The 23,270-nt window shown below is 38.9% G+C and overlaps 3 protein-coding genes across 5 annotated transcripts in view; 2 read left to right on the top strand and 1 right to left on the bottom strand.

Annotated features, from left to right (window-relative positions):
- The first annotated feature begins 4 nt into the window (after positions 1–4).
- Positions 5–4,037, top strand: serinc1 (serine incorporator 1). The gene is made up of 10 exons (XM_088362699.1): positions 5–156; positions 745–906; positions 1,058–1,251; positions 1,412–1,491; positions 1,665–1,802; positions 1,918–2,087; positions 2,199–2,289; positions 2,434–2,575; positions 2,663–2,887; positions 3,050–4,037. The coding sequence occupies exons 1-10, from the start codon at positions 118–120 to the stop codon at positions 3,186–3,188; spliced, it is 1,380 nt and encodes a 459-aa protein (XP_088218825.1). The 5' UTR covers positions 5–117; the 3' UTR covers positions 3,189–4,037.
- Positions 4,038–4,653: 616 nt separating this feature from the next.
- hsf2 (heat shock transcription factor 2) lies at positions 4,654–10,113 on the bottom strand. Its single transcript, XM_088362698.1, has 12 exons — positions 9,888–10,113; positions 9,437–9,545; positions 8,738–8,865; positions 8,373–8,497; positions 8,204–8,279; positions 8,079–8,140; positions 7,927–8,002; positions 7,552–7,682; positions 7,198–7,461; positions 6,744–6,843; positions 6,595–6,661; positions 4,654–6,492 (listed from the first exon to the last, which is right to left on the bottom strand). Exons 1-12 carry the CDS (start codon positions 9,978–9,980, stop codon positions 6,200–6,202), a joined length of 1,524 nt encoding a protein of 507 aa, XP_088218824.1. The 5' UTR covers positions 9,981–10,113; the 3' UTR covers positions 4,654–6,199.
- mcm9 (minichromosome maintenance 9 homologous recombination repair factor) overlaps positions 10,026–23,270 on the top strand; it is a 52,832-nt gene continuing 39,587 nt past the window's right edge. Inside the window, exons 1-17 of one of the 3 annotated variants that reach the window (XR_015854501.1) lie at positions 10,027–10,192; positions 10,795–10,840; positions 10,933–11,114; positions 11,660–11,825; positions 12,078–12,184; positions 12,325–12,531; positions 12,596–12,677; positions 12,778–12,978; positions 13,049–13,174; positions 13,260–13,379; positions 13,472–13,646; positions 13,731–13,933; positions 14,266–14,472; positions 14,561–14,643; positions 14,884–15,029; positions 15,115–16,178; positions 18,573–18,681. Coding sequence is in view for 2 of the 3 variants with exons in the window: in XM_088362696.1 (XP_088218822.1) it covers positions 10,184–10,192; positions 10,795–10,840; positions 10,933–11,114; positions 11,660–11,825; positions 12,078–12,184; positions 12,325–12,531; positions 12,596–12,677; positions 12,778–12,978; positions 13,049–13,174; positions 13,260–13,379; positions 13,472–13,646; positions 13,731–13,933; positions 14,266–14,472; positions 14,561–14,643; positions 14,884–15,029; positions 15,115–16,246 (3,192 nt within the window). In the remaining variant the exon portion in view is untranslated. Of the gene's footprint in view, positions 10,193–10,794; positions 10,841–10,932; positions 11,115–11,659; positions 11,826–12,077; positions 12,185–12,324; positions 12,532–12,595; positions 12,678–12,777; positions 12,979–13,048; positions 13,175–13,259; positions 13,380–13,471; positions 13,647–13,730; positions 13,934–14,265; positions 14,473–14,560; positions 14,644–14,883; positions 15,030–15,114; positions 16,568–18,572; positions 18,682–23,270 lie in introns of those variants that run through there. The other 2 variants (XM_088362695.1, XM_088362696.1) reach the window with 2 other exon arrangements.

Raw genomic sequence — 23,270 nt, 5'->3', positions numbered from 1 at the left:
TGAAACGACACAAAGCAGTGAAGAAGAGTAACGACCGTACGTTAAAATCATCCATCTTCTATTTAGGGACTCGCGGCCATTCCGAATCCGAGTTGAAAAGAGTAAACATCGACCATCATGGGAGCCGTTCTGGGCTTGTGCTCCATGGCGAGCTGGGTACGTAACACATTGTTAAATGATACATTTAAATAACATAAATTTGCGTGTCAGTATTTATTCGTAGTTTATTTCCAGTTCCCATTTGGTGCCATGACTGTGCAGTAACAAAAGCAAAGGCCGTGTGATTTTTACAGTGACGCAGGTCGTTATTGCTTACAATGGGCTGACTTTGGTTCCATATCGAATGTAAAGTTGAAATTATATTGTAAGACAAGATGTTTTTAGTCGAGTCTTCTGTTCATGAAATACAAAACCGAAACTAACGATTAATGTAACGACAACCGGGGGCCTGTAGTGTTTGTGTTCGTACATAACAAGCGGTCTGTTTTAATTGTCTGAATTTGTTAATTTTGTCGTGTGTTGTAAACGGTAAACACGCATCGGCAATGATGTCAACAAAGCAAGCTGATACGAAGTTAGCCATTGCGACACAGCGGCCATGTAAACAAGTCTGCAACATTTTATTAACGGCCTGGCATTAGACTATATAGAGGCCTACTCGCCATCATGACAAGCGATTTATAGCCGTATCGTGACGTAATATTATCTTTCATAATTTCTCATTTAATAACCTATTTTCTCCAGATCCCGTGTCTGTGCGGCAGCGCCCCCTGTCTGCTGTGTCGCTGTTGTCCTAGTGGAAATAACTCAACGGTGACTCGCCTCATATACGCCTTCTTCCTTCTGCTGGGAGTGGGAATTGCTTGCATCATGCTGATGCCTGGCATGGAGGAGCATTTGAAGAAGGTAATGCGTGTTTTTCTAGAAAAAAAAAACGTGATAAACCGTTAAAATTGATCCTTCAAGCAGCAGAAAATACTGACACGATTATAAATTGCAGTTGTAATGACAATGCGATTCACGATACGATGTAATGATTGTTCATGCTTTCTTTTAGATTCCAGGATTTTGTGAGGGAGGAACGGGTTCGTCCATCCCCGGCATGAAGGGTCATGTGAACTGTGACGTGCTGGTTGGCTACAAGGCTGTGTACCGCGTTTGTTTCGGCATGGCCATGTTTTTCCTTCTCTTTTCTCTGCTAATGATCAAAGTCAAGAGCAGCAAAGACCCCCGAGCTGCACTGCATAATGGGTAAGACCAGACAGAGAAAAATAAGCATGTAGCAAAAGTCTGTGTTTTAATTGATGCCCATTGAAATGCATTGGGGAAACCAAGTTTATTAGAACAACATTTCTATTGTGTATAATAGTATCTTGAACATTTGGAGGAATTCTGTAAATTTGTTTTGCAGGTTTTGGTTCTTCAAGTTTGCAGCAGCTGCTGCCATCACCGTTGGAGCTTTCTTTATCGCAGAGGGTTCCTTTACGACCGGTAATTTTACCTGTTTATGCTCTATCCACAGTTTTGAGTAAATTTATCTCTGACCGGATAGTACATCTTAGTCTGGCTCCAAAATCTGGAAAATTTGTATGACAAGTTCTGGGAAACTAGTCTTGCAGGAATGATTGTAGTAACCTCATCCGAACTTTTTTTTTTTCCTGCAGTGTGGTTCTACATCGGAATGGCGGGTGCATTCTGCTTTATCCTCATCCAGTTGGTTTTGCTCATTGACTTTGCCCATTCCTGGAATGAATCCTGGGTGGAGAAGATGGAGGAGGGTAATTCACGCTGCTGGTATGCAGGTATGGACCTCAAACAAATAGAAATACTTAATTTAACATTTCATAGTTGTGACATAATTAAGACTAAAAAAACAAACAAAGAAAAACCAATCAAGCTCTTTGCTTATATTTGCAGCCCTGCTGTCTGCCACTGCTCTCAACTACGTGTTGTCCCTGGTGGCCGTTATCCTTTTCTACATCTATTACACCCACTCTGATGGATGCACTGAGAACAAGGTCTTCGTCAGCATCAACATGTTGCTCTGCCTTGGGGTGTCTGTTATTTCCGTCCTGCCTCAGATCCAGGTAGCAACCCCCCCTCACCACACACACACACACATTTTGACAGGATATACAGATACATGATAAAAATTACTTTTTTTTTTGCTAATGTTTGTTTTGTGTGTGTGACTGAAGGAGTCCCAACCCCGCTCTGGCCTGCTGCAATCTTCTCTGGTGACTCTGTACACTATGTACTTGACCTGGTCTGCAATGACCAACGAGCCTGGTAAGAGCTGGAACATAATTTGTATGATAACTATCAGGGCTGTTACAATGAATGTAACTTTTAAAATGTAATTAAACAAATATCAGCAAGTATCAGTCATGTTTTCTCTATTTTTCAAACCAATGTCCAATTCTGGTTTCACAGATAGAAAGTGCAACCCGAGCCTTCTGGGTATCATTGGGTTGAACACCACCACCCCTGCAAGTGAGGACCATGCAGTCCAGTGGTGGGACGCCCAGGGCCTTGTGGGATTGATCCTCTTCCTCATGTGTGTCCTATACTCCAGGTGAGGGAGCAAGCAGTTCAGCTCTTAAAATGGACACACCCCTCGTCTCTTTGTGTAGACTGTCCTCGTCTCTCTTTCGTCCTGCAGTATCCGTAACTCATCCAACGCCCAGGTGAACAAACTGACTCTCACGAGTGATGAGTCAGCTCTGATCGAAGACGGACCTCAGGCTGACAACTTTGAGGAGGGCGATGGCGCCAACCGGGCTGTGGACAATGAGAAGGACGGAGTCACCTATTCTTATTCCTTCTTCCATTTCATGCTGTTCCTGGCTTCACTCTACATCATGATGACTCTCACTAATTGGTACAGGTAAGTAGCTGGAATGGCTAGGACTCACAAACTCACAGAAACAGATTCAGATCAAGGTTATTGTAGCTAATGAAAACCAAGTAAAAGATTATTGGAATTGGAATATTGCAAAACCCAATTCAGACCGATTTCACTCTACAGTATATTGTGTTCTCCCTGCAGCCCTGACTCCAACTACGAGGCCATGACGAGCAAATGGCCCTCTGTGTGGGTGAAGATCTCCTCTAGCTGGATCTGCATCGCTCTCTATGTGTGGACGCTGGTGGCCCCACTAGTCCTGGTCAACAGAGACTTTGAGTGAAACACACTCATTGTCCCCATCGCTTGCACATATTAGCCGTTCTCAGCTTAGCTTGTGTTCTGTTACTGCAAAGCCCATAAAAAGTAGGTGTGATTAAGCTGTTTAGTAAATAGGATTTTATTTCTGCTTTTAATTTTTTGTGTGTTCCATCTCCAAATTGCAGCCAAGTCTCTTTTGCTTGTTATTGTGACTCTAAAGCAATGTGTTGTGGTTCCTGTTGTAAATATATTAATGTATGTTTCCCAGTTATTTCTATTAAAACAGTTGCATGGTTTTATTTTAAAATCGTAGGTGACATCTGCTTGAGAATTTGAGGGGTGTAATCCTTATTTGGACAAATGTGGTAAATCTGTAAGTGAACTCATTCTCGTCATGCTGGAACAAAACAAAAAGAACAATTTCCAAAGTGATCCCAAAAAGTACTGTAATTTGCTGACTATAATCCGCACCAGTTAAAATTAGACGAAAATTCTGTTTTGTTTTATATACTGTTTGGTGAAGAATGTTGCCTGGATTATTTAGATATTTTCAAATATTTTTGTCCATCTAGTGTATATCATCCAAACATGTCACACACTGACAAACTTGTTGAAATAATCAGGTCTGCTGCTGTGATAGTAAACACTTACCTGCCTCCACACACACAATAGATTATTGATTTTGATAGATATAATTAGCGCTACCTTTTGACTTGCAACTTTTGAAGTTATCGTGTTAACATTTATTTCCACACTCTGCACTTGTAAGGTATTATGGCTACAACCTCTGCTTTGATCCAAATCCAACTTTTGAAATGTTAAGTGTATTGTAACTGATTTAATAAAACAATAAACTGAAATGGAAAAATGATGTATTGTTATACACTAAGGTTTCACCAGACTTTAATTTGACTGCAAAGGTTTTGTTGTTTATGAGAAAGTAAGATGTTTATATCTAGTACGTCAGTCTTTGGGGCAGCACTACCAATAAGGTAATGGGTGCAGCCAATTACACAAATCCGCCATCTTTATTACTCGGAGAGACTTTTGCTGTCCAAACAAAATGATTTTCCATTTCATTGAGGGTTCAGTTCCTTCAGTCTATGGAAACGACCGACATAGTTAAGCGGTAAGCTTGCGATGACACAAAAGTAACAAACTGTATTTCACTTCGATATTATTGCGTGTCTATGATGCCCTCGTTGTCATAGCATTAGCATCAGTCTTTCTGATTTTAGCGCTTTGTTTTGACTTCTTGTGGATGTATTTTGAGTAATTGTATCAGATGAATTGTATCAAAGGTGCTGTTTTATTCTTGGGGAATACTGTAATGTGTTAAATACATTCGTTAGCTTCTCGCTAACTCTTGCGTTAGCATTAGCTTCTTAACTTGTCTACAGTGCTTGTTCACAAGACGTGTTCATTAATATTGTAAAGGGATTTATTTCGTTACGTGTCATGTATGGTTGTATGGACAAGTCTTATCATCATCAATAATCACATCTTTTTAATCAATCAAAAAGTGTGCGGCGCAAGTAAACTCTACTTCGGCTAAAAAAAATAAAATAAAAACAATTGACAATATATAACCATGACATGTCAGCTTAAAATCAGTTTCATTTTGATCCCATGTTGAAAATAGTGGACAACAAAGACCTTAACAGACAGCTGATCAACTTTGAGGCCAAATACAAACAATGACCAACATTCTCTGGGAGTTGTGAAATGTGAAATGTTTCCCATTTCATTCTTGACAACTAGGACAAATTTGTATTTCTAGTCAATAAAAACATTTTTGGACCCATCCAACATTTCTATTAAAAATATTTTTTAGTCACTGCTATATTATATATAGTCTTAAACTATTTTCATTGGCATCCAAAGCATTAGGTATAAATCTTGTGTGCTATGCAACTTGATAGGTTTCAATTTCACCTCTTTGCCATTACAAAGAATTTCTCTTTATATCTGAATATACAGTATTTTACACACAAAAGGATCATGGGTACACTATATTTTGTTATCGAGCATTTCATAAAAGCATTAATATTGCAATGACTAACATATATTACAAGATCATAATTTACCAGTTTAATGCATCCTCACAGTGGTCCAATTTAATACAATTAATGTTGCACACATACGATGCCCTATTAAGCAGTTTTCGATTGTTAGATGAACATCATCATTTAATACTGTTAAATTGATGACAGTGAAACTCCAAATCTAAATTAATATGCTGCTCTAATAACCCAAACAACACAAACCTTTTACACATCTGTGTACTGATTCAAAGACCAATGTTTTTCTAATTAGAATCACATTGCCATCTCCTTTTGTAGTTACTAAGCTCATTATATTAGCTTTGTTCTAGTTGTCAAGAATGTTATGAAAACAAGTCCAAGGGAATTCAACGAGAAGCAAGCCTGACAGTGACGCTTAACATCAGGAATGTTGCTTTAGGACAAATGTAGTGGAAAGACAATGAAAACAACAAACAAGAATAAATAGAAGTATTTACAGTCTATTTGCTAAGGAAAGCATATCAGTATTTTCTTTTAGCTTTGAACCTGACTGCAGGGACATGTAAGCGCCATTTTACACCAGCTAGTTTGTGCCAGACTTTACGTACTGAAGCATAAGATGAGAACAGGCATATAAACAATCCAGACCAACGACAAACATGTTGACCAAATGGCAGAAAACATTTCCCTTTAACAAAGCACAAGACTTCTCCAGAGAGAAATGCCCTCAGTTTGTGAACTGTGCCCAGTTTGTGGTCATGGTGAAGAATGTATGGACAGGTGGAAACTAATCCTGAAGTGAACGTGACATTTTAACGGCTGATGCAACTCTTAGAAGTAGCAGTGCAATTTTTTTTTTCACATGGCAACAAAGCCTCATGTAACAAGTACAGTAATTATAAAAATGTAGCTTAATTTCCTTTCATAACCGGTTCAGTGTAAAAGCCTTATCGTTGAAGGCACAAACTGCAGCGAGAGTGGATGCAAAACAGTATTGTCGCCTCAATGCTTACACCCCATCCATCTCAGGGCAGATGGCCTGAGGGTCGCACAAGTAGAAAAGGGTCTCTTCGCTGGCTTCGGCCTCTGTTAGAGGCTCCAGGCGGATGAGGGAGCTTCGGACGGGCGACTTTGACTCGACGCTGCTGTCCAGCAGCTCCGACGGCGGTTCTGACCCGACATAGGCGGTTGAGAGCTCTGGCTGGGTGCTGCTTCCTCCGCCCAGCTCCACTTCTGCAGGCGTGGTACAGCCATCCAGGAAGGCCAACAGCGGACAGGAAGTGTACTGAATCAACTGCTTGTCTGAACGCAAACAACAAGGAGTCAGTAGGCACAATATGAAGTAAGCTAACAACTATCCCATATGTGTGACCTTAGAGGTCAAATGTGAGGAAACCCACTCACCTGTGTTGTTTCCCACCAGCTTGCCGTTATTTGTTTGGGCTGGGATCTGTTTGGATGATGTACTCTCCTGGAAACAAGAGGAAACCAAATAGTTTAGGATGTTACATGAAGATGTAAGTACAGGTAATGTATGTATTTATGTGTTTTACCTCCAAAGTATCTACGTCGATGCCCGGTTTTCCATAAAGCATGGCCTGAAAATCCTCAAGACTGCAGTCAATGCTGTCCAGATAGTCCATTAGCTCAAGCCTGACAACGGGGACAAATCACCACAGTGATTAGCTGTATCATAGGCATGATGCCAGTATTTCCAAAGTAAAAATAAATGTGCTCACTGATTGATGAATATACCAGCTGGTATGTATTACATCAATCAAATATTTTTAGATTGAATTAATAACAGGCCAAGTGTATTAAAACAATAATTAAACATTAAAAAATATAATCGTTTGTTTTTGTTATTAAATACATTTTGATCCAAATCTGCATCAGGAAAGTGTTCAAAAAGAACTTCACAATTTATTTTATGAAAACTTCAACTGCCCACCCTAAAGTCAGAACAACGTCAACATAAAAAGATAGCAGACATGACTGTAAACTTACTTGCCCAGGAGGTTAATATTCTGTGAGATGGCCCCATTTTCCTTTAGTATGGCGTCCATCATCATGACGGGGTCATCTAGACTAAGACCAGACGATTTATTGAGCTGAAGAGCGCTGCTGGTTGGTCTGTTGCTATCCAATGTGCTGCTCTTCGGTTGTCCCACGTCAGGCTCTTTGACATCTTCGATGCAGATTGTGTTGCCCTCCGCCTCAGCTTCCAGCACCGGGCAGTCGTCTAAGTCTACTTCCACTATTTCAACGTCACTGAGGAAATCAATTATTTGAACAATATTTTTTTTGTACTGGCAGTAAACGTCACCAAATCATTAAAATATGTCAAGTCAGTTGACTCACCAAAGCTCGTTTCTGGGTGACCCATCTGTGATATCGGTGGCTCTCTCGACGTCGTTCTCCGTGAAGTCACAGATGATGATGTCCTCTAATGCGTCAGAGGCCTTAACACTATTCCGACTGCTGACAGGTGACTAGTAGGTCAGAAAAATCAACCTCATTTAAAAACAGTTACAGAACCACTCCAACTATACAGAATCACTGGTCACTCGATTACATGGAGGATTAATAACACGTTTGTCTTTTTTTTTTTTTTTTAAATAGACTGATAAACACTGACTTCTGAAATGTACTAAATGCTTATTGTGTCTGTTCGATTATCTTATTGAGCAATACAATCGGGACTGAAAACTATGTACTTAAATTGCTGGCACTGACCTCTACACAAACTTTGTCATCGTAGATCTCGTGAAAATATTTGGTCTTCTTTCCATTACTGTTCATGAGACTGGGCCTGCCCAACAACAAAAAAAAAAAAAAAGGTGAGTGAGTCATCAAATATTGCAATTCATCTATACTTGAACACTCACCTTTTGCGCTTTAAATTCAGCAGGTGGTTGTTTTGTACCAAGGTGACAATGAAATGTACGAGCTGAAAAAGAAACAAAACCATCATTAAGAAGAAAGACCACGTAAAGACCCAAATTTACAGTACCTTCTTGATGACTTGCTGCTGGTGTGCATGCTTCTGCCTTAAATCAGAGATCTCTGTCCACAGAGCTTCATTCTCCCTAAACAAGAAAATGAATGTGAAAGAAACGTCTGCTTAGAGGGGGGAATCCGCAAGATTGAACCCAACCCAACTTTCTGGAGGCTACACTTACCTCTTCAGTGTTGCTAGTCTGACGTCGATGTTTTCTTGCTTGCTGTGAACACTCTGAAAGCTCGCCAAAATTTTGGACAAGTCTTCTTGTCGAATTTTATTTTCTTCGGGGCGCGTGTTTGAGACCTGATTGATAGATTTAGACCCCCCCAAGAAAAACACACAAAAATGACAGGTTCAGGTGATCTTTAGCAGAGTTTCTCAATTTGGCTGATGACATGACAGAAGTAATTGCGCTTAAATGTGTGGCAGCAGAAAAAAAAAAAAGACCAATACAGTGCAAAATCAATGAGATTTATGTATTTTATATTTTTTAATTTGCACCGTTTGCAAATGTGAACATATAACAAATTCAATAACATTCACCTTTCTCTTGATGTTCTCAAGCAGATCATCCTGTCCATGTTTGAAGTAAGCATGCTGAAACTCCACAGGCCCATCTCTCTCCTGCTTGACAATGCCTTGGTCAATGTGCATCACTTTACGGAATCCATCTGAATAAATTACAATCGTGCATGGTGAATCAGGATGTGCAGCAACATACTATGGGTAAGGACTGTCATTACAAACAAAACCTATTTGTCACCATTAAGCAAAAATGAACAATATAAAATGTATTTTGATAGAACAAATATATAAGATCAGGCACATGGTTAAAACAATTCAATGACTGCAACAATTATAAAGTAGATCAGAATTGAATTCATTGTACAATAGACCCTGTGAATTCAAAGGCCGATTATGGAGTACTTGTTATTTTTAAATTGACCATCATCTTCAAGAAAAAGAAGCCTCCAAAGTTTGTCTTGTATGATGTCACATGAGAGCTCTGCACAGAACTACATACTTTAATCATAACAGTTGTATGACAAGCAAGGAATTTTGCTAACAATAATGTACTCCTACTTCTCTAATATCTTTAAAATAGTTTCTTTATTTTTCCTCTTGTACAAGAGTGAAATAACCACTGACAATAAACCTATAGTATTTAAGTTAAGTGTTTCCTGAATTCTCGCGATGTTTGGAGTCGCTAACTCAAACGAATGCAATAAAAATGTATCTTACACATATTGAGCTGCCTGATGAAGCTGGCCATGTTGTTGTGCTTGAAGAACTTTGGGAGAATTTCCTTGGCAAACCGCTGCTCATCCAGCACCAGGAAGCTATTGCCCTCCTTCAAAACAAAATTAATAATTGGGCATTGTAAAATTGATGGATACATTTTTGATGCGTCCTAATGTAAAACGAAAATGACTGTTGACTCAGCTACTTTTTTTAGCATACAGCTTTGACACTATAATGTCCCTTGCTAGCTACTCTCAACCGTTCGCGTACACGTTTAGCTGGTCAAATAAAAACCCACGTTCAATTTAGAGAACGTTTAAATTTGACAAGCCCCGTCACTTGTTAACTTGGTAACAGTCACAACAATTCAATACGACGATCCGTGCGCTATTGTCGCGAGCACCTGTTTTGTGTTAGCTTCTCCGACAAACAGGCTAATGGCACACATTACCTGACTCCAGCAAATAAGTTCATTCGTGTCTGCATCCTCGACCAGCGTCCACAGCTTGGTGAGGAAAGCCGGGACGTTTGAGTTGTGTTTCATCTCGAAACCTGGACGGTTTTGACGAAGTATTCTCGTTTTTTTTTTTTTTTCGAAGGCTTTGGGTGATGCGATGCGAATGTTTACCGTTTTGTGGACGAGCCTCCTACAACTTCCGTTTCAAGTGCTTTGGGGCTGATTGGTCAGAAAGGAGTTTTACGTAACAAACCTCACGTGGGATTCCACGCGTGGAGCGAGCCCATGAGATGTCGACTGTAGCGTATGATTTCTTTTATTTTATTTTGACTTTAGTGAGCCGCTTTAATGGGTCACTATGTGCTCATGGCTGTTTAATCTTTAAAATACACTTTGAAAATTTCCCATGTTGTGCAATATTTCACTATTGTGAATTCCTTTTCCGGTGGAAATGGAAGATTTTCCCTGCGTGTAAACTTATGTGCATGTTTTTTCCTCATTTGCTAATTTCTCCTGTACTGTAATCGTTCTATTTATCAATTAAACGCTTTACGTTTGACATTTCCATAGAGAAATAACCAACAGTTAAAATAATAATTTGCTTCATATACTGTTTGGTAACATTTCCTGCCTTAAAGACAAGATTCGGGTATTATTATAAAGTACGCGCGAATCTTAAGCGGGGAATTTGACGTTATTCAAAATAAGTGTTTATTGAGGCTATGCTGGCCTATTTCTTAATTTAACTGTATTTACCAACATTATTATGATCATCACCACCAGGTGCGTAGTTAGAAATCGGAGTAAAAATCAATTACTATCAAAAATGCTGCAGTTCGTACTCCGCGACGTAAAGGTTGGAGCATTGCTTAGCTGTTGAAGCAAGCTTTTTTTCCGACAGACATCGAAAACTACGCCACAAATTTATTGTTACGAAGCAGGGGATGGTATGTTTTTCGTTTAGTTTTGACACTTCATTGCACGTTTCGTCCAAACTTGTGGTCATGACAATCAACATTTGCCTCGTCTGTCATTCCAGGTGGATCTCCATTCAACATGGCTATAAATGCAGAACAGGAGACTCTGATTAGCCAGATGTTCGAAGCGTATATAACAGAGTATCATCTCGGGGACATTATCAAGCTAACTGCAACCTCCAATGACGACAGTCATCAGCCTGTTGTTATCAATGCCATGTCATTGTTTGAAGCCAGTATGGAGGTGATTATACTAGAGCTGTTGAGGACAGTGATCCCTCGCTACTTCGCGTTTCGTTTATCGCGGCTTCACTACATCGCGGATTTTTTCCCCCTCCAAATTATAAAAACATTTGAAGGTCAAAATAAAACTTCTAAATTGAGGAAACATGTGTCTAACCTTTACGACAATGTAGTATTGCTCCAAATGTTCATTTACATTCCTTTAGAAGTACGTTGTCGCGTGTTAGCAAGATCGCGAATCAACATCTTTCAGCTAACTCGTTAGCCTGCCCAGTACTTCTTGTTGATGATCGTACTTCGTGGATTTCACTTATTGCGGGTGGTTTTTGGAATCAATTATCCGCGATAAATGAGGGATTACTGTATAACATAAACAAATCAAAACAAATGTCTTGAGTCAGCAGAATATTTTTGTATAGGAGTGCACGACACTCCAAAAGGCACATTGAATAAATTACAATGAGGGTTCTGAATTCGCATTGGCAGTACAGTTAATTTAATTTATTTAACGTATCTTCATTGTATTTTTGTGTTATTTGCCCACAGATTGGTGACTATTTGAACGCCTATCCCAATGATGTCTTGGCAATATTTGACAAGGTTTTGCACAAAACAGCCATTGAGTTGTCAAAGAATGCCTCTGTTAAGCATTTGCATGGATTACCTCCTGAAGAGCAGAGAATGAAAAACACCCTTCATGCGCGTATCACAGGTGAGATGAGAAAATGAGTCCAACCAGCCATCTTCTTTTGCATATTTTATAATTATTTGCTTTTATTATACTCAAATATTTTAACTTACACAAAATCCCTCATGTTAAATAATTTAGAAGCGAGTGTGTATAATTATTAGTAATCATTATACATCAGTTTAAATTTAATCATTATACAATAATTCTGTTTTACATTTTCATCACAAGGTCGACAAACTCCAAAAACCTTTATCATCTCTCTTGTGTACCCAGGTCTACCAATTTGCCCAGAACTCACAAGGGACAGAATTCCCCGATCGAGAGATGTTGGGCATTTCTTGTCCGTCACTGGGACTGTCATCCGCACCAGTTTTGCCAAAGTAATGAACCTAAGACTTCATGTGTAGTTTTAATGAATAAATGTACCATGTGATCAGATAAATTATTTGTCTGCAGAAATAATACAGATAGCATATTGTGCAAAAAACACCCATGTTTGTATCTGTCTATTGTTTCATAGGTCCTTGAGCACGAGCGTGATTACATGTGCGCCAAGTGTCGCCATGTTTTCGTGCAGCAGGCAGACTTTGAGCAATTCTATACCTTCGTCCCACCGGTGGTCTGCCCCAATCCCAATGGCTGTAACTCATGCAAGTTCACTTGTCTGTCTGAAGGCTCTGAGCCTACTGCCTGCAGGGATTACCAGGAGATCAAAATACAAGAGCAAGTAAGGTCAATGATGTACTGTGGAATTGCTTAAGGAATCATTTTAATCACCGTCCCAATCATAGGTGCAGAGGTTGTCAGTGGGAAGTATTCCTCGTTCTATGGTGGTGGTTCTGGAGGATGACCTTGTGGATAGGTGTAAGTCAGGTAGGATCCCGAAATTTTGACTACCAAATGAATTCAGTTTTTGTTTGCAAAACTGCACCAGTTATTGTAGTGTCAGATGATCTGATGTTTGTCTTCCCAGGAGATGATGTGACTGTTTATGGGGTGATGTGCCAGCGTTGGAAACCTTTTTTTGATGGTGATTGCTGTGATGTGGAGCTGGTTCTCAAAGCCAACAACATCGAAGTCAACAACCAGCAGGGTGCTGCTTCTTTACTTTTGGAGGATGCTCAAAAGGAATTCAAAGAATTCTGGGAGCACTACAAATGTGATCCAATAGCTGGTGAGAATTCTACCCACTTCCAATATTAAATTCTGCTTGAACATTTGTATTCTCTCTCCTCAATATGTAGGCAGGAACCAGATCTTGTTGAGTCTGTGCCCTCAACTATTTGGCATGTATGTGATTAAACTGGCCCTTGCCATGGTGTTGGCTGGAGGGGTGCAGAGAATAGATTCTTGCGGAACCAAGACCAGGGGTATTTTTTTCCTGTTCCGTAGATGAAGAAATAAACCAAAAGGACTCCAACTTGTGTCTCATTAAAGTATATTTTTCCTCTTAAGGTGAATGTCACATGTTGCTCGTGGGTGACCCTGGTACAGGCAAGTCTCAAATCTTAAAATACGCGGCCAAGATGATGCCACGCTCTGTGCTCACTACTGGAATTGGTTCTACAAGCGCAGGTATGCCCCCCCCCCCCCCCCCTCCCTGTCAGGCTTTTGACATTCTGATGCTGACATAGCCAATCAGTTACTATCCTTATCAATTGCTTTAGGACTAACAGTTGCAGCAGTGAAGGATGGAGGCGATTGGCATCTGGAGGCTGGAGCCCTCGTCCTCTCAGACGGTGGTTTATGCTGTATCGATGAATTCAACAGCATCAAGGAACACGACCGTATCAGTATCCATGAAGCCATGGAGCAACAGTCCATTAGTGTCGCCAAGGCTGGGTATGACATTGATTTTAAGATAAATATTAAAAAAATAGTATTACCCAAGTGTGATTGCGTGCTCCTCTACATTGTTTTCCTTAGTATAGTCTGTAAGCTGAACACTCGGACAACTATTCTGGCTGCGACCAATCCAAAAAGCCAGTACGACCCAAACGAATCACTGTCTGTCAACATCGCACTAGCGAGCCCTTTGCTAAGTCGCTTTGACCTGGTTCTGGTTATGTTGGACAACAGAAATCCAGAGTGGGACCGCGTCATCTCTTCTTTCATTCTGGAGGGTACAGGTAAGAAAACAATTATGAAATTCTAATTTTATAGACAAAAATTAATTTTATAAATGATTGTATCATATTTTTGGGGATTAGAAATTGTAATTTATTCTTCATAGCCGGTCCTGCAAATAGATATGACTACTATTCATTATCTTTACAATAATACCATCATTATCCGCTAGAGGGCAGCAAAGTACCTCTAATTTAATAATTGGAACAAAACTGTGCAATCGAATATCTGGTAACCTAGTAAAGTAAGAAATCGACAAGAGACCAAATAGAGACTCTACCCATGAGGAATACTGTGGATACCATTGATTCCATTTTAAATTCTTTGTTTTTAGGACTGCCCTCTGAGAGCTCCCCCACCCTCTGGTCCATGGAGAAAATGAGGGCTTATTTCTGTGTAATAAAGCGTTTACGGCCACAGGTTTCAGAGGAAGCCAACTCCATCTTAACAAGGTACTATCAACTGCAAAGGCAGAGTGAAGGCCGCAATGCTGCACGCACAACCATCCGCATGCTGGAGAGTTTGAGCAGACTGGCTGAAGGTGACCATTTTGAAAATGATTCCAAACTCTGTTTTTTTTTTCCATTTGGTTTAAACTCTGTTGATGACCAATTTCTGAATCCATACAGCTCATGCTCGTCTCATGTACAGAGAGACTGTAACTCTAGAGGATGCTGTTATGGCTGTCTCTGTGATGGAATGTTCCATGCAGGTATTAAAAATAATCCCTCTTTTTCTACTTTTTTTTTTTTTTTACTCTTACACATTTGCAAAATAACAAGAGGTCATTACAGTGTAATTTGTGGAGAAGCTACATATACTCAGTTGAACCTTCTCTAGCTAAACCTGCACAAAGCCATTCAATAAGATCCATAGTACTGACACTAGACTAGTTTTATTTTTTTGTTTTTATTATTGAACAAAAATTCAAAAGTTTTCTGCACTCTCTTAGGGTGGCGGGTTGCTAGGATGTGTTAATGCAGTTCTTACTTCATTCCCGAATGATCCTGGTCAGCAGTATCGGACACAATGTCAGGTACTGTTAGAAGGCCTGAAACTGCCCCTCTTGATTCAAAAGGAGATGGACAGATTGGACAGGTGAGTAAAAAAAAAAAATACATTGAAAGTGTAATCTCAGTTATAATTTTGAGAGTTTTGAAGCTACTTTTTTCTCTCTCACAAGGCTTGGGAGCAGCAGCATCAAGGCTTCTAGCTCTGACCAGCCAACTGATCACCACAATGATCACATTGGAGAAACAAACACTCTCACCAAAACACCATCTGACGTACCAAAGACCTGCTTGAAGGGTGCTGAGCAGGAGAAGGGTTTAGATTGGTTTTACTCCTTAACTGCTTCCCAATCATCAGATGAAATCACCTCCCCAGTATTCACATCAACTCAATGCAATGAAAAAACACATTCCGAGCAAGGTGGAACGATTGAAGAGAAACAACCTGAAGATCAGGATCATCTGCATGGATCCCACCAAGACGGTCAGACTTCAGGGCATGTGATTCAGAAAGTGTCTGAAAATCTACAAGAGAGAAGAGTCAAAGAGCTTCAGCGTAAATCACAGCAAGGACTTGACGAAAGTGAAGTAAATAATGGAAGTGAAGATCTCCCTGTTTCAAATCCAACTTCCCAAACTGGCTTGGATTCCCGAATTCAGGGTAACCCTCAGTGTCACACAGCAACGAAAACTATTCACACTCTTCTACAAGACAAAATTGCAGCTTCAGATGAAACTACTCCTTTCAAGTTTTCAGACTTTATATTCAAACCAAAGAAGATGAGATCATCAGTCCAAAATGACGATTCCGCTGTGATTGCACCTGAATGCAGAAAACGTCGAAACAAAACCGACAAAGACATTCAACAGAAGGTCAGGAGCTATGATAAGGCCAATAGTGCTCTTAAAGACAATGAATATAGAAAAAATGAAAAGCATGTGAGTCTCAGCGAAACGAAACAAAGAGATGACGTAAGGAACCAAGACGGTGACAAGAGTAAAGAATGTTCTACACCTTTAAAATCTACCAATACTTCAAGCGCTACAAAATCAACAGTCAGCTCGTCAACTCTAGCTAAACTTTCAAGATTCTCTTTCACTGGCACAACGGAACGCACAACCCCAGCGCAGACAGAAAATTGTGGCAAGATGAAGAGAAAATGTTTTGATTCTGACCCGCCGACAAGTGCTCTCGGTGGTTTGAAAAGTGTGTTCAACACATCTCTCTTTGATTCTGGTGAGTCAATTGATGATATTCTTGACACCGACTGGGACAAAGAGGTAGCAAAGAAACCCAAAGTTTAATATTATCCTGCAGGTATCATCATAAATTTGAATTAAGAGGAAAATAATGGATGTTGCCTTTTTATTTTGGGACGTTATGCCGTAGATGGCCACTAGGGGGAAACGTTTATCCACTGTTAATCCCCTCTTCAACACAATTTCTGTTGCCAGGATTATTCAAGTCTTTTTCCTTGCTTGCTTTGTTTCTATTGTTGAACTTGTCTGTCCTCAGTGAACATATTTATTTAATGCTATTTCACTCATGTCAGCCATTTATCCAAATATTTTTCAAATAACTATCGAAAGACTCTTTTTTTGATTAATTAAAGTGGATGAAAATTATTATACACTCATTACTATTCACTATGAACTTAACCTGTGGACACATTTACATATAAATAATCAATTTTATTGCCCTACATCTAATCTTGAGTCAAATTATTAGTTAATTCAAGTATATTAGCAGTGACTTGACGTCGATCTTTATTTCCCCCTATAAATTCGCAACATAAATCTTGGTCTGTATTCTCACAAAGAATTGACTTTTGTATTTACACAGTACAGGTACAGTATAGACAAACATTGTGAATTTGGAGCCAATGTGTGGACCATCACTGCAAAATAATGTTGACAGTGCTGACCTAATTGGATTTGGATAGTAATGTTACATCAAAAGATGTCATGTGCTGCTTTAAAATGGCAGTAATTGGGATTTTCTTTAACACAAGGGAGATTATGGAGCAGGATTAAGAGTACACTATATTTTATTATTTATTTTATTATTGCAAACACTCATATATGTATAGTTTGCAATAATAAAATATATAATACAATTTACTGTTGCATATATATCATAACAGGACAGCAACATTTAATAGGCTTTGGTTTCCTGTTACTGTTTGTTTTTCTTGTCAATCTTCTGCCAGGCCCAATTTTCTGCTGAGCTTAAAACTTAACAAACCATTGCTGCAAATCACTCCCTTCCAGATGCAATTCAAAAGTTATGTATTCAATGTTGAAATGGAGTTTACCGAAGTCACAAGATGGTTTTTGCGTGCAAGTTCCTACTCTTTGGTAATTAGAGTTCAACTCACCACAATTCTGACAAATCAGTGTGCGTGTGCAAATGCGCGCTTCTGTTGGGCATGTGTGTTTTCATAGCAGGTTCGAGGCTTCATACTGGACTGTTGGAAAGAACATGCATTTTCCACTGGATTTAAAACATTGGACATTCATTTTATAGTTGTTGTTCTCCCCATTACTTGATTCAGATTGAAGTCAAGCAGGACAAAAAAAAAGACAATTACTGCTGACACTAGCAGATTTATTTTTCAGCCTAATGATTAAATATGTTGCAGTCTGCCAAAAGTAAACACTGACAAGTGCCAATGCATAAAATTTACTGCACCTTCAAACAATGTCTGATTAAGTGTAATTCAATAGGTATGCCTTTTTGTTCCTTTTTCAATCCCTCCTGCAAACACACAATCATTATGTCATCTTAACATAAGTAATAATGTCCCAGACACACAGGAAGTTGTTTTTCAGAGAATTAAGTAACTAAATGGAGTCTTTGAAGCCCTAGAAAATGTGAACATTTGTGCCAAACTGAATGTACTAAATGTTTTTAAATACTTAAGACAGGTTGAAACAATCATCTACCAGTATTATTTGATAAGTGCTTGTGCGTCAGTTTTTCCTTTTTTTTTTTTTTTTTTTGGTCTATGCTCTGCCCACATTGAATAGAAGTAAAAAGTAACAAATCTAGCAATTTTCCTATTTTCATTTATTTATTTATTTTTATAGAAGTGAAGACAATTTGACACATGAAGTCGATGTACAATTTGTCTTCGCGGGCCACGGAAAATGATTTGGCGGGCCGTACCTGGCCCCCGGGCCTTGGGTTTGACACCTATGCTTTATTTCATCAAACCGGAACACATTTTCCTTCATGTGTTTGTGAGATTTTTCTTGCGTTTTGACTAAAGGTAGATCAACTGGTCATGAGTTCCTTTTACCCAACACACGTGAAGAAGACAGTTGTCACGAGCTTCTTTACTTGCTATTGGACTATGGCCAACCTCCCTAACCAATGTTCATCTTGTCCTTTCATCTTATTACATTTCTTATTTTTAGTTTTTCCCTCCATTTTTTGTCGAACTTCATTCCCACAATATTAAAACAAATATATTTCCCCCCCTTTTGATGTTGCTACTTGCTTGTTAGCCTTAACTGATAGCACATGGCTAAGATTTAGGGTGGGATTTGTTCAACAAAGACGTGGTAAGTAATCGGAAATTATGTGATTTTGTATGCATGTGCCTTCAATTTTGTGTTTGTTGAGCAGGGAGTGATGCAAGGTTGCAACAGAGCAGGTGGGGAATTACAAGACCGGATATCATTAACCGAGGCTGAAGTCACTACTTTGCCATCAACATACAGTACATGGAAATGAGGTCAGTCTAATTAACAGATGGTGGATGAATGAAAACATTTCTATTTATTTGCACACATTTATCATCATAAGAGATAATTTGAGATTGTTGCTTTGATTGGTTGTGACCTCGGAACTGTGATGTCATTTTCAGTTGACATCAAGAGCCAAAATGGCCGCCCCGTGAGATAGTTAAAAGCAGGTGCCATTTTGATTCATATTCCACAAACAAAATATTAATTAGAACATTGTATTTTGACTATCTGGCTGCACAGAACATATAAAGAAAAATTTGGGGTTTACTTCCCTTTAAAAATAGGCATTTAGTTTACCATCCAGCAATGGAATCGCTAGTATTACGGTAAGGATGAATATTAATGTCTACATTTGACCAATGTGTTTTGTGTTATTGAATACATAATGAGTTCCACTTATCAGAGGACAGATGTTTATTGACAGAATTTGTAATTTAAGTTAATTTGGTGAATCATATCATATTGATTGTTTGACTGATTGGCTCCCTGTCATTTGGGAGATTTTTACACATTTATACCTCCAACCACTCTTGGCAAAACTTGAAAATAAATAAATAAATACACATTGTTGATGAAGAAATCAATTTTAAACTACAACATTTGAGCAAAGAATTTCATAAAAACCACCCATCCATTCATTTTTTTTATACTGCTTGCCCTCATTAGTGTCGGCGGTAAACTGAGGACTAGCCAAGCAGTTAATTGGGCGAGAAGCGGGGTACACACTGTACTGTACTGGTCGCCAGCCAATTGCAAGACCCTCATAAATAGGAATAAATATCTTGTGTCCCACACAAAAGTGATCCCTAATTACTTTATGCAATTTTTTTTTTTTTTTTTTAATATAAATCCCTGTTTTTTTGCTAACTCGTCTGCACAATCACACAAGATAAGTCTTCGATTCCACACTTTATTTCCCACTCTGAGTGTTTGGCTTGATCAGCCAGCATTTTTCCTCCTGGCTTCTCCTGGCATGTTATTAGAGCAGCTTTACTTTCAGACCGTAGAATTACAGCAAGCCTCCTCTCTCACCCCCCATGGGTGCAATTCTTGAAGACTCTTTGTCTTGGCTCAACTCTGTGGCCTTCACAAGTCCAATTGTGGAACAACTTTGTGGTTACTAGTTATGCCTCATCCCCCGTGTGCAGATAATGCACACACACCTACATGCACTGGAGACAGTAATGTTTGCAATGTGTTTTTATTTAGTTTTAGACTAACATTATCAATGGACCAGAAAAAGCTGCTAAGGGAGTTCAAATTAGAAATACACAACAATGCTGGTCCTGCTTCTATGGTTCTGGCAGAGGCCCCTATAGTATAGGATTGTGACTTTTAATGAAGCAGCATTGAGTTACTGAGGCTATAAATACTCAGATTGTCCCTGGACTAACATTTGTGGAGTAGATAAGAGAGGGTCTGTTTGCTGCCATGTGTGTATTTGAGTGTGTGTCAGAGGGGGCCAGCCTTTGGTCTGCCTCATTTGGTACTTTGTTAATCCGCATTGAGCGTTGAGAGGAAATATGGGGATGAACAAGCTGCATGTTCAAAGCGTTGGAATTCAAGTGGCACCATGACGGAAGTCGACCGCCTTGTTGATATCAAAAGCGTGTTAAATACTCAACGGCTGTATTTTAAAGAGCAGACAAAAAGCAACAAGAGAACAATACATGGAAGGAGTTGAGTGTTACCAAGGTTAACTCAGCTGTATCACAAAGATAACCTGTTCCATCTGCTCTGATAAGATGAGAACATCAACACATCCTTTATTGCACTAAAAACATGGAAAATGTTGTTTGTGATGTAAAACTAGACATAATGGCAGAAAATAGTACATGTTGCCTGTATTCTGTAAATTCAATTTGAATAATAATATCTGATTATATAAAAACATTTAATTTTCTTGAGTAAAGCAATCAGTCACATGTACACAATATATTTGTAATTTTGCGAAACTGACTGAAGCATGTGAATTATGGTGATTAATATACTGTACATTATTTTACTGGTTCTTTTATCACAAACAAATTATTTAGGTTTCATTACCTGACATCTTTCGGCTATCTCTTCCGCTTTCATCAGAGTCACAGACGGCGGAAGTGATAGCCGAAACATGTCAGGTAATGAAACCTAAAATATTTTGTTTGTGATAAAAGAACCAGTAAAATAATTGACAATTGAAAACAAGATGAACATACTACAACCAATATACTGTACAATATAGGGAAATGTAATGCATTGATAAAGTTTGATAGAAACTTGTAGGACTCAATTTTCATGCCCAGCGCGGTCTAAACCTTGACAGGGGCGAGCTAGCCCATGTTTTAGTATTTTCGCAGACCAGTTAAAGTGGGTGCATTAAAAAAAAAAATCCAAAAAAAGGAATTTTGCAGCATTGTGGGCAGTTGATATAATTTGCCGCCAATTGAAGCGACTCCCATCATTCCCTTTAAATGCCTCGTGCAAGCGGCAGCCTGATTGGAGTCTTGTAAACCACTTTAAATAAAACAAATTACTATTTCACTTGTCACCATGTGACTGTAAGGAATTTTGTGAAGTGGTAACAGCTGGATGTATATGTGTCTGTTCAAAGGTTCTCTGCCGTCAGATGGTCATGTTTGTCTTGAACTTTCTCTGGCAGCATGCTGACTTTCCGTCAGTGACCTATGGCCTCCTCTCAGTGGTTTTCCTCTGGGATTCACAGAGGGCTCAGGAAATACACTTGCTAGCCACTTTATTAGGTACATCTGCACAATCAAAAAACATTCTAAAATGGTGCTCTTCCGAAGATAATGCTCAATTTCAGTTTGGTATTCATTTTACAATATTGTGGTTGTTTTTATAGAATTGAAACAATCCGTCTCTGCAATCATTTGAATTTAGCATAACAAATACAAATGAAAGTCAGATTTTGAAATCTAAAATAATTTACGGAACAGGCTCCGCTTCGGTTTTCGTTTGATGCATTTTTGTTACGTATTTTGCGGGTAAAGAGAGAATTGTTGATATAGTTGCTGACTATTCAATCGTGCCAGTAGCAAAGTGGTTTTTTGTTTTGTTTTTGCCACTCCCAGTAGTCTCATGCATATAAGAACATAACAAACATTTTAATTCGTACCATTTGTTCTAACACAGGATGGGGAATCAAAGGTTGTTTATCGTGTGATTACTGGGACTAAGCATTGACGAAAACAGACCGTGACAATGTACAAACACTTGATACCATTAATACTGAGCCCCAAACAAGATCCCAATGTGACATTCTTCGAGGTATTTGTTGCTCTGATTTGAACGCCTCAACACATGGTGACAATTAAAATGAAAGTTAAATTAAGGGGGTGATTAAATTCACTTTAAATAGAAATGTTGATTGTGTGAAACAGAACAGTGATTCATTTAACTAGTCCCAGTTAAATTCTTTCCCCCGTTTATTGACGCAGGTTTAGCCACATTACACGTGTTCAGCAATCTTAGGATTTAAGTGCCAAACCTGTAAATTTCCATTTATTTGCATCAGAGAATGGAGCGTTTGTACACCAAACAAAGTTGTTCACAGAAAAGAAGAACTTCAAGACTGATTGTTACTGTCAGCTATTGTTTTTGCAGTTTTTTTTTCCATTGAGAGCTGAGAGTGATGTATTTTGAGTAGTTGTATCAGATGAATTGTATCAAAGGTGCTGTTTTATTTTCTCTGGGAACACAATAATGTGTTAAATGCATTTGTTAGCTTCTCGCTAGCATTAGCTCACTGCTTAACTTGACTGCAGTGCTTGTTTACAAAACGTTCATAGATATTGTGAGGGGATTTATTCTGTTACGTGTAATGTATGATTGGATGGACAAGTCTTCTGCTGTTGACATCTTTTAATCAATCAAAAAGTTTGCAGCGCAAGTACTGTATTTTCCGCACTTTAAGGCGCACCTAAAAACCTCCAATTTTCTCAAAAGCCGACAGTGCGCCTTATAATCAGGTGCGCCTTATATATGGACCAATATTGAGCCACTACAGCAGGCGTGTCCAAAGTCCAGCCCGTGGGCCAAATGTATATATCTTATATATGGACAAAGTTTTAAAATGGGCCATTCATTGAAGGTGCGCCTTATAATCCAGTGCGCATTATATATGGATAAAGTTTTAAAATGGGCCATTCATTGAAGGTGCGCCTTATAATCCGGTGCGCCTTATATATGGACAAAGTTTTAAAATGGGCCATTCATTGAAGGTGCGCCTTATAATCCGATGCGCCTTATAGTGCGGAAAATACGGTAAACCTCAGCTAAAAACATATAATAGGAATCGCCATAAATGGGCTGATAGATAGCATCTACTATATAACAGTGTTAAATTGCTTTAAGGAAGCAATTTGCAAAATGCAAAATGGTACAGCAACACTTATGAAGCTTAAGGTAAACTGTCTCAACTTTTCTTGATACTGTTTCGGTCATGATAGATGGAAGGCAACATATGTAGGTCAATTAATTTGCAAGTGTACTTGTTGCATGCTAGTGCGATGTTTCTTTAATGAACAATCATGAACTCTGCTCAACTTGACAGTCTCAGGCACTCCCTCCCACA

This window comes from Syngnathus floridae, chromosome 19 (assembly GCF_059516105.1).
Source record: "Syngnathus floridae isolate MCC-2025c chromosome 19, RoL_Sflo_1.0, whole genome shotgun sequence".
Taxonomy (NCBI): Eukaryota; Metazoa; Chordata; class Actinopteri; order Syngnathiformes; family Syngnathidae; genus Syngnathus; species Syngnathus floridae.
This window is presented reverse-complemented; position numbering and strand designations above follow the sequence as displayed.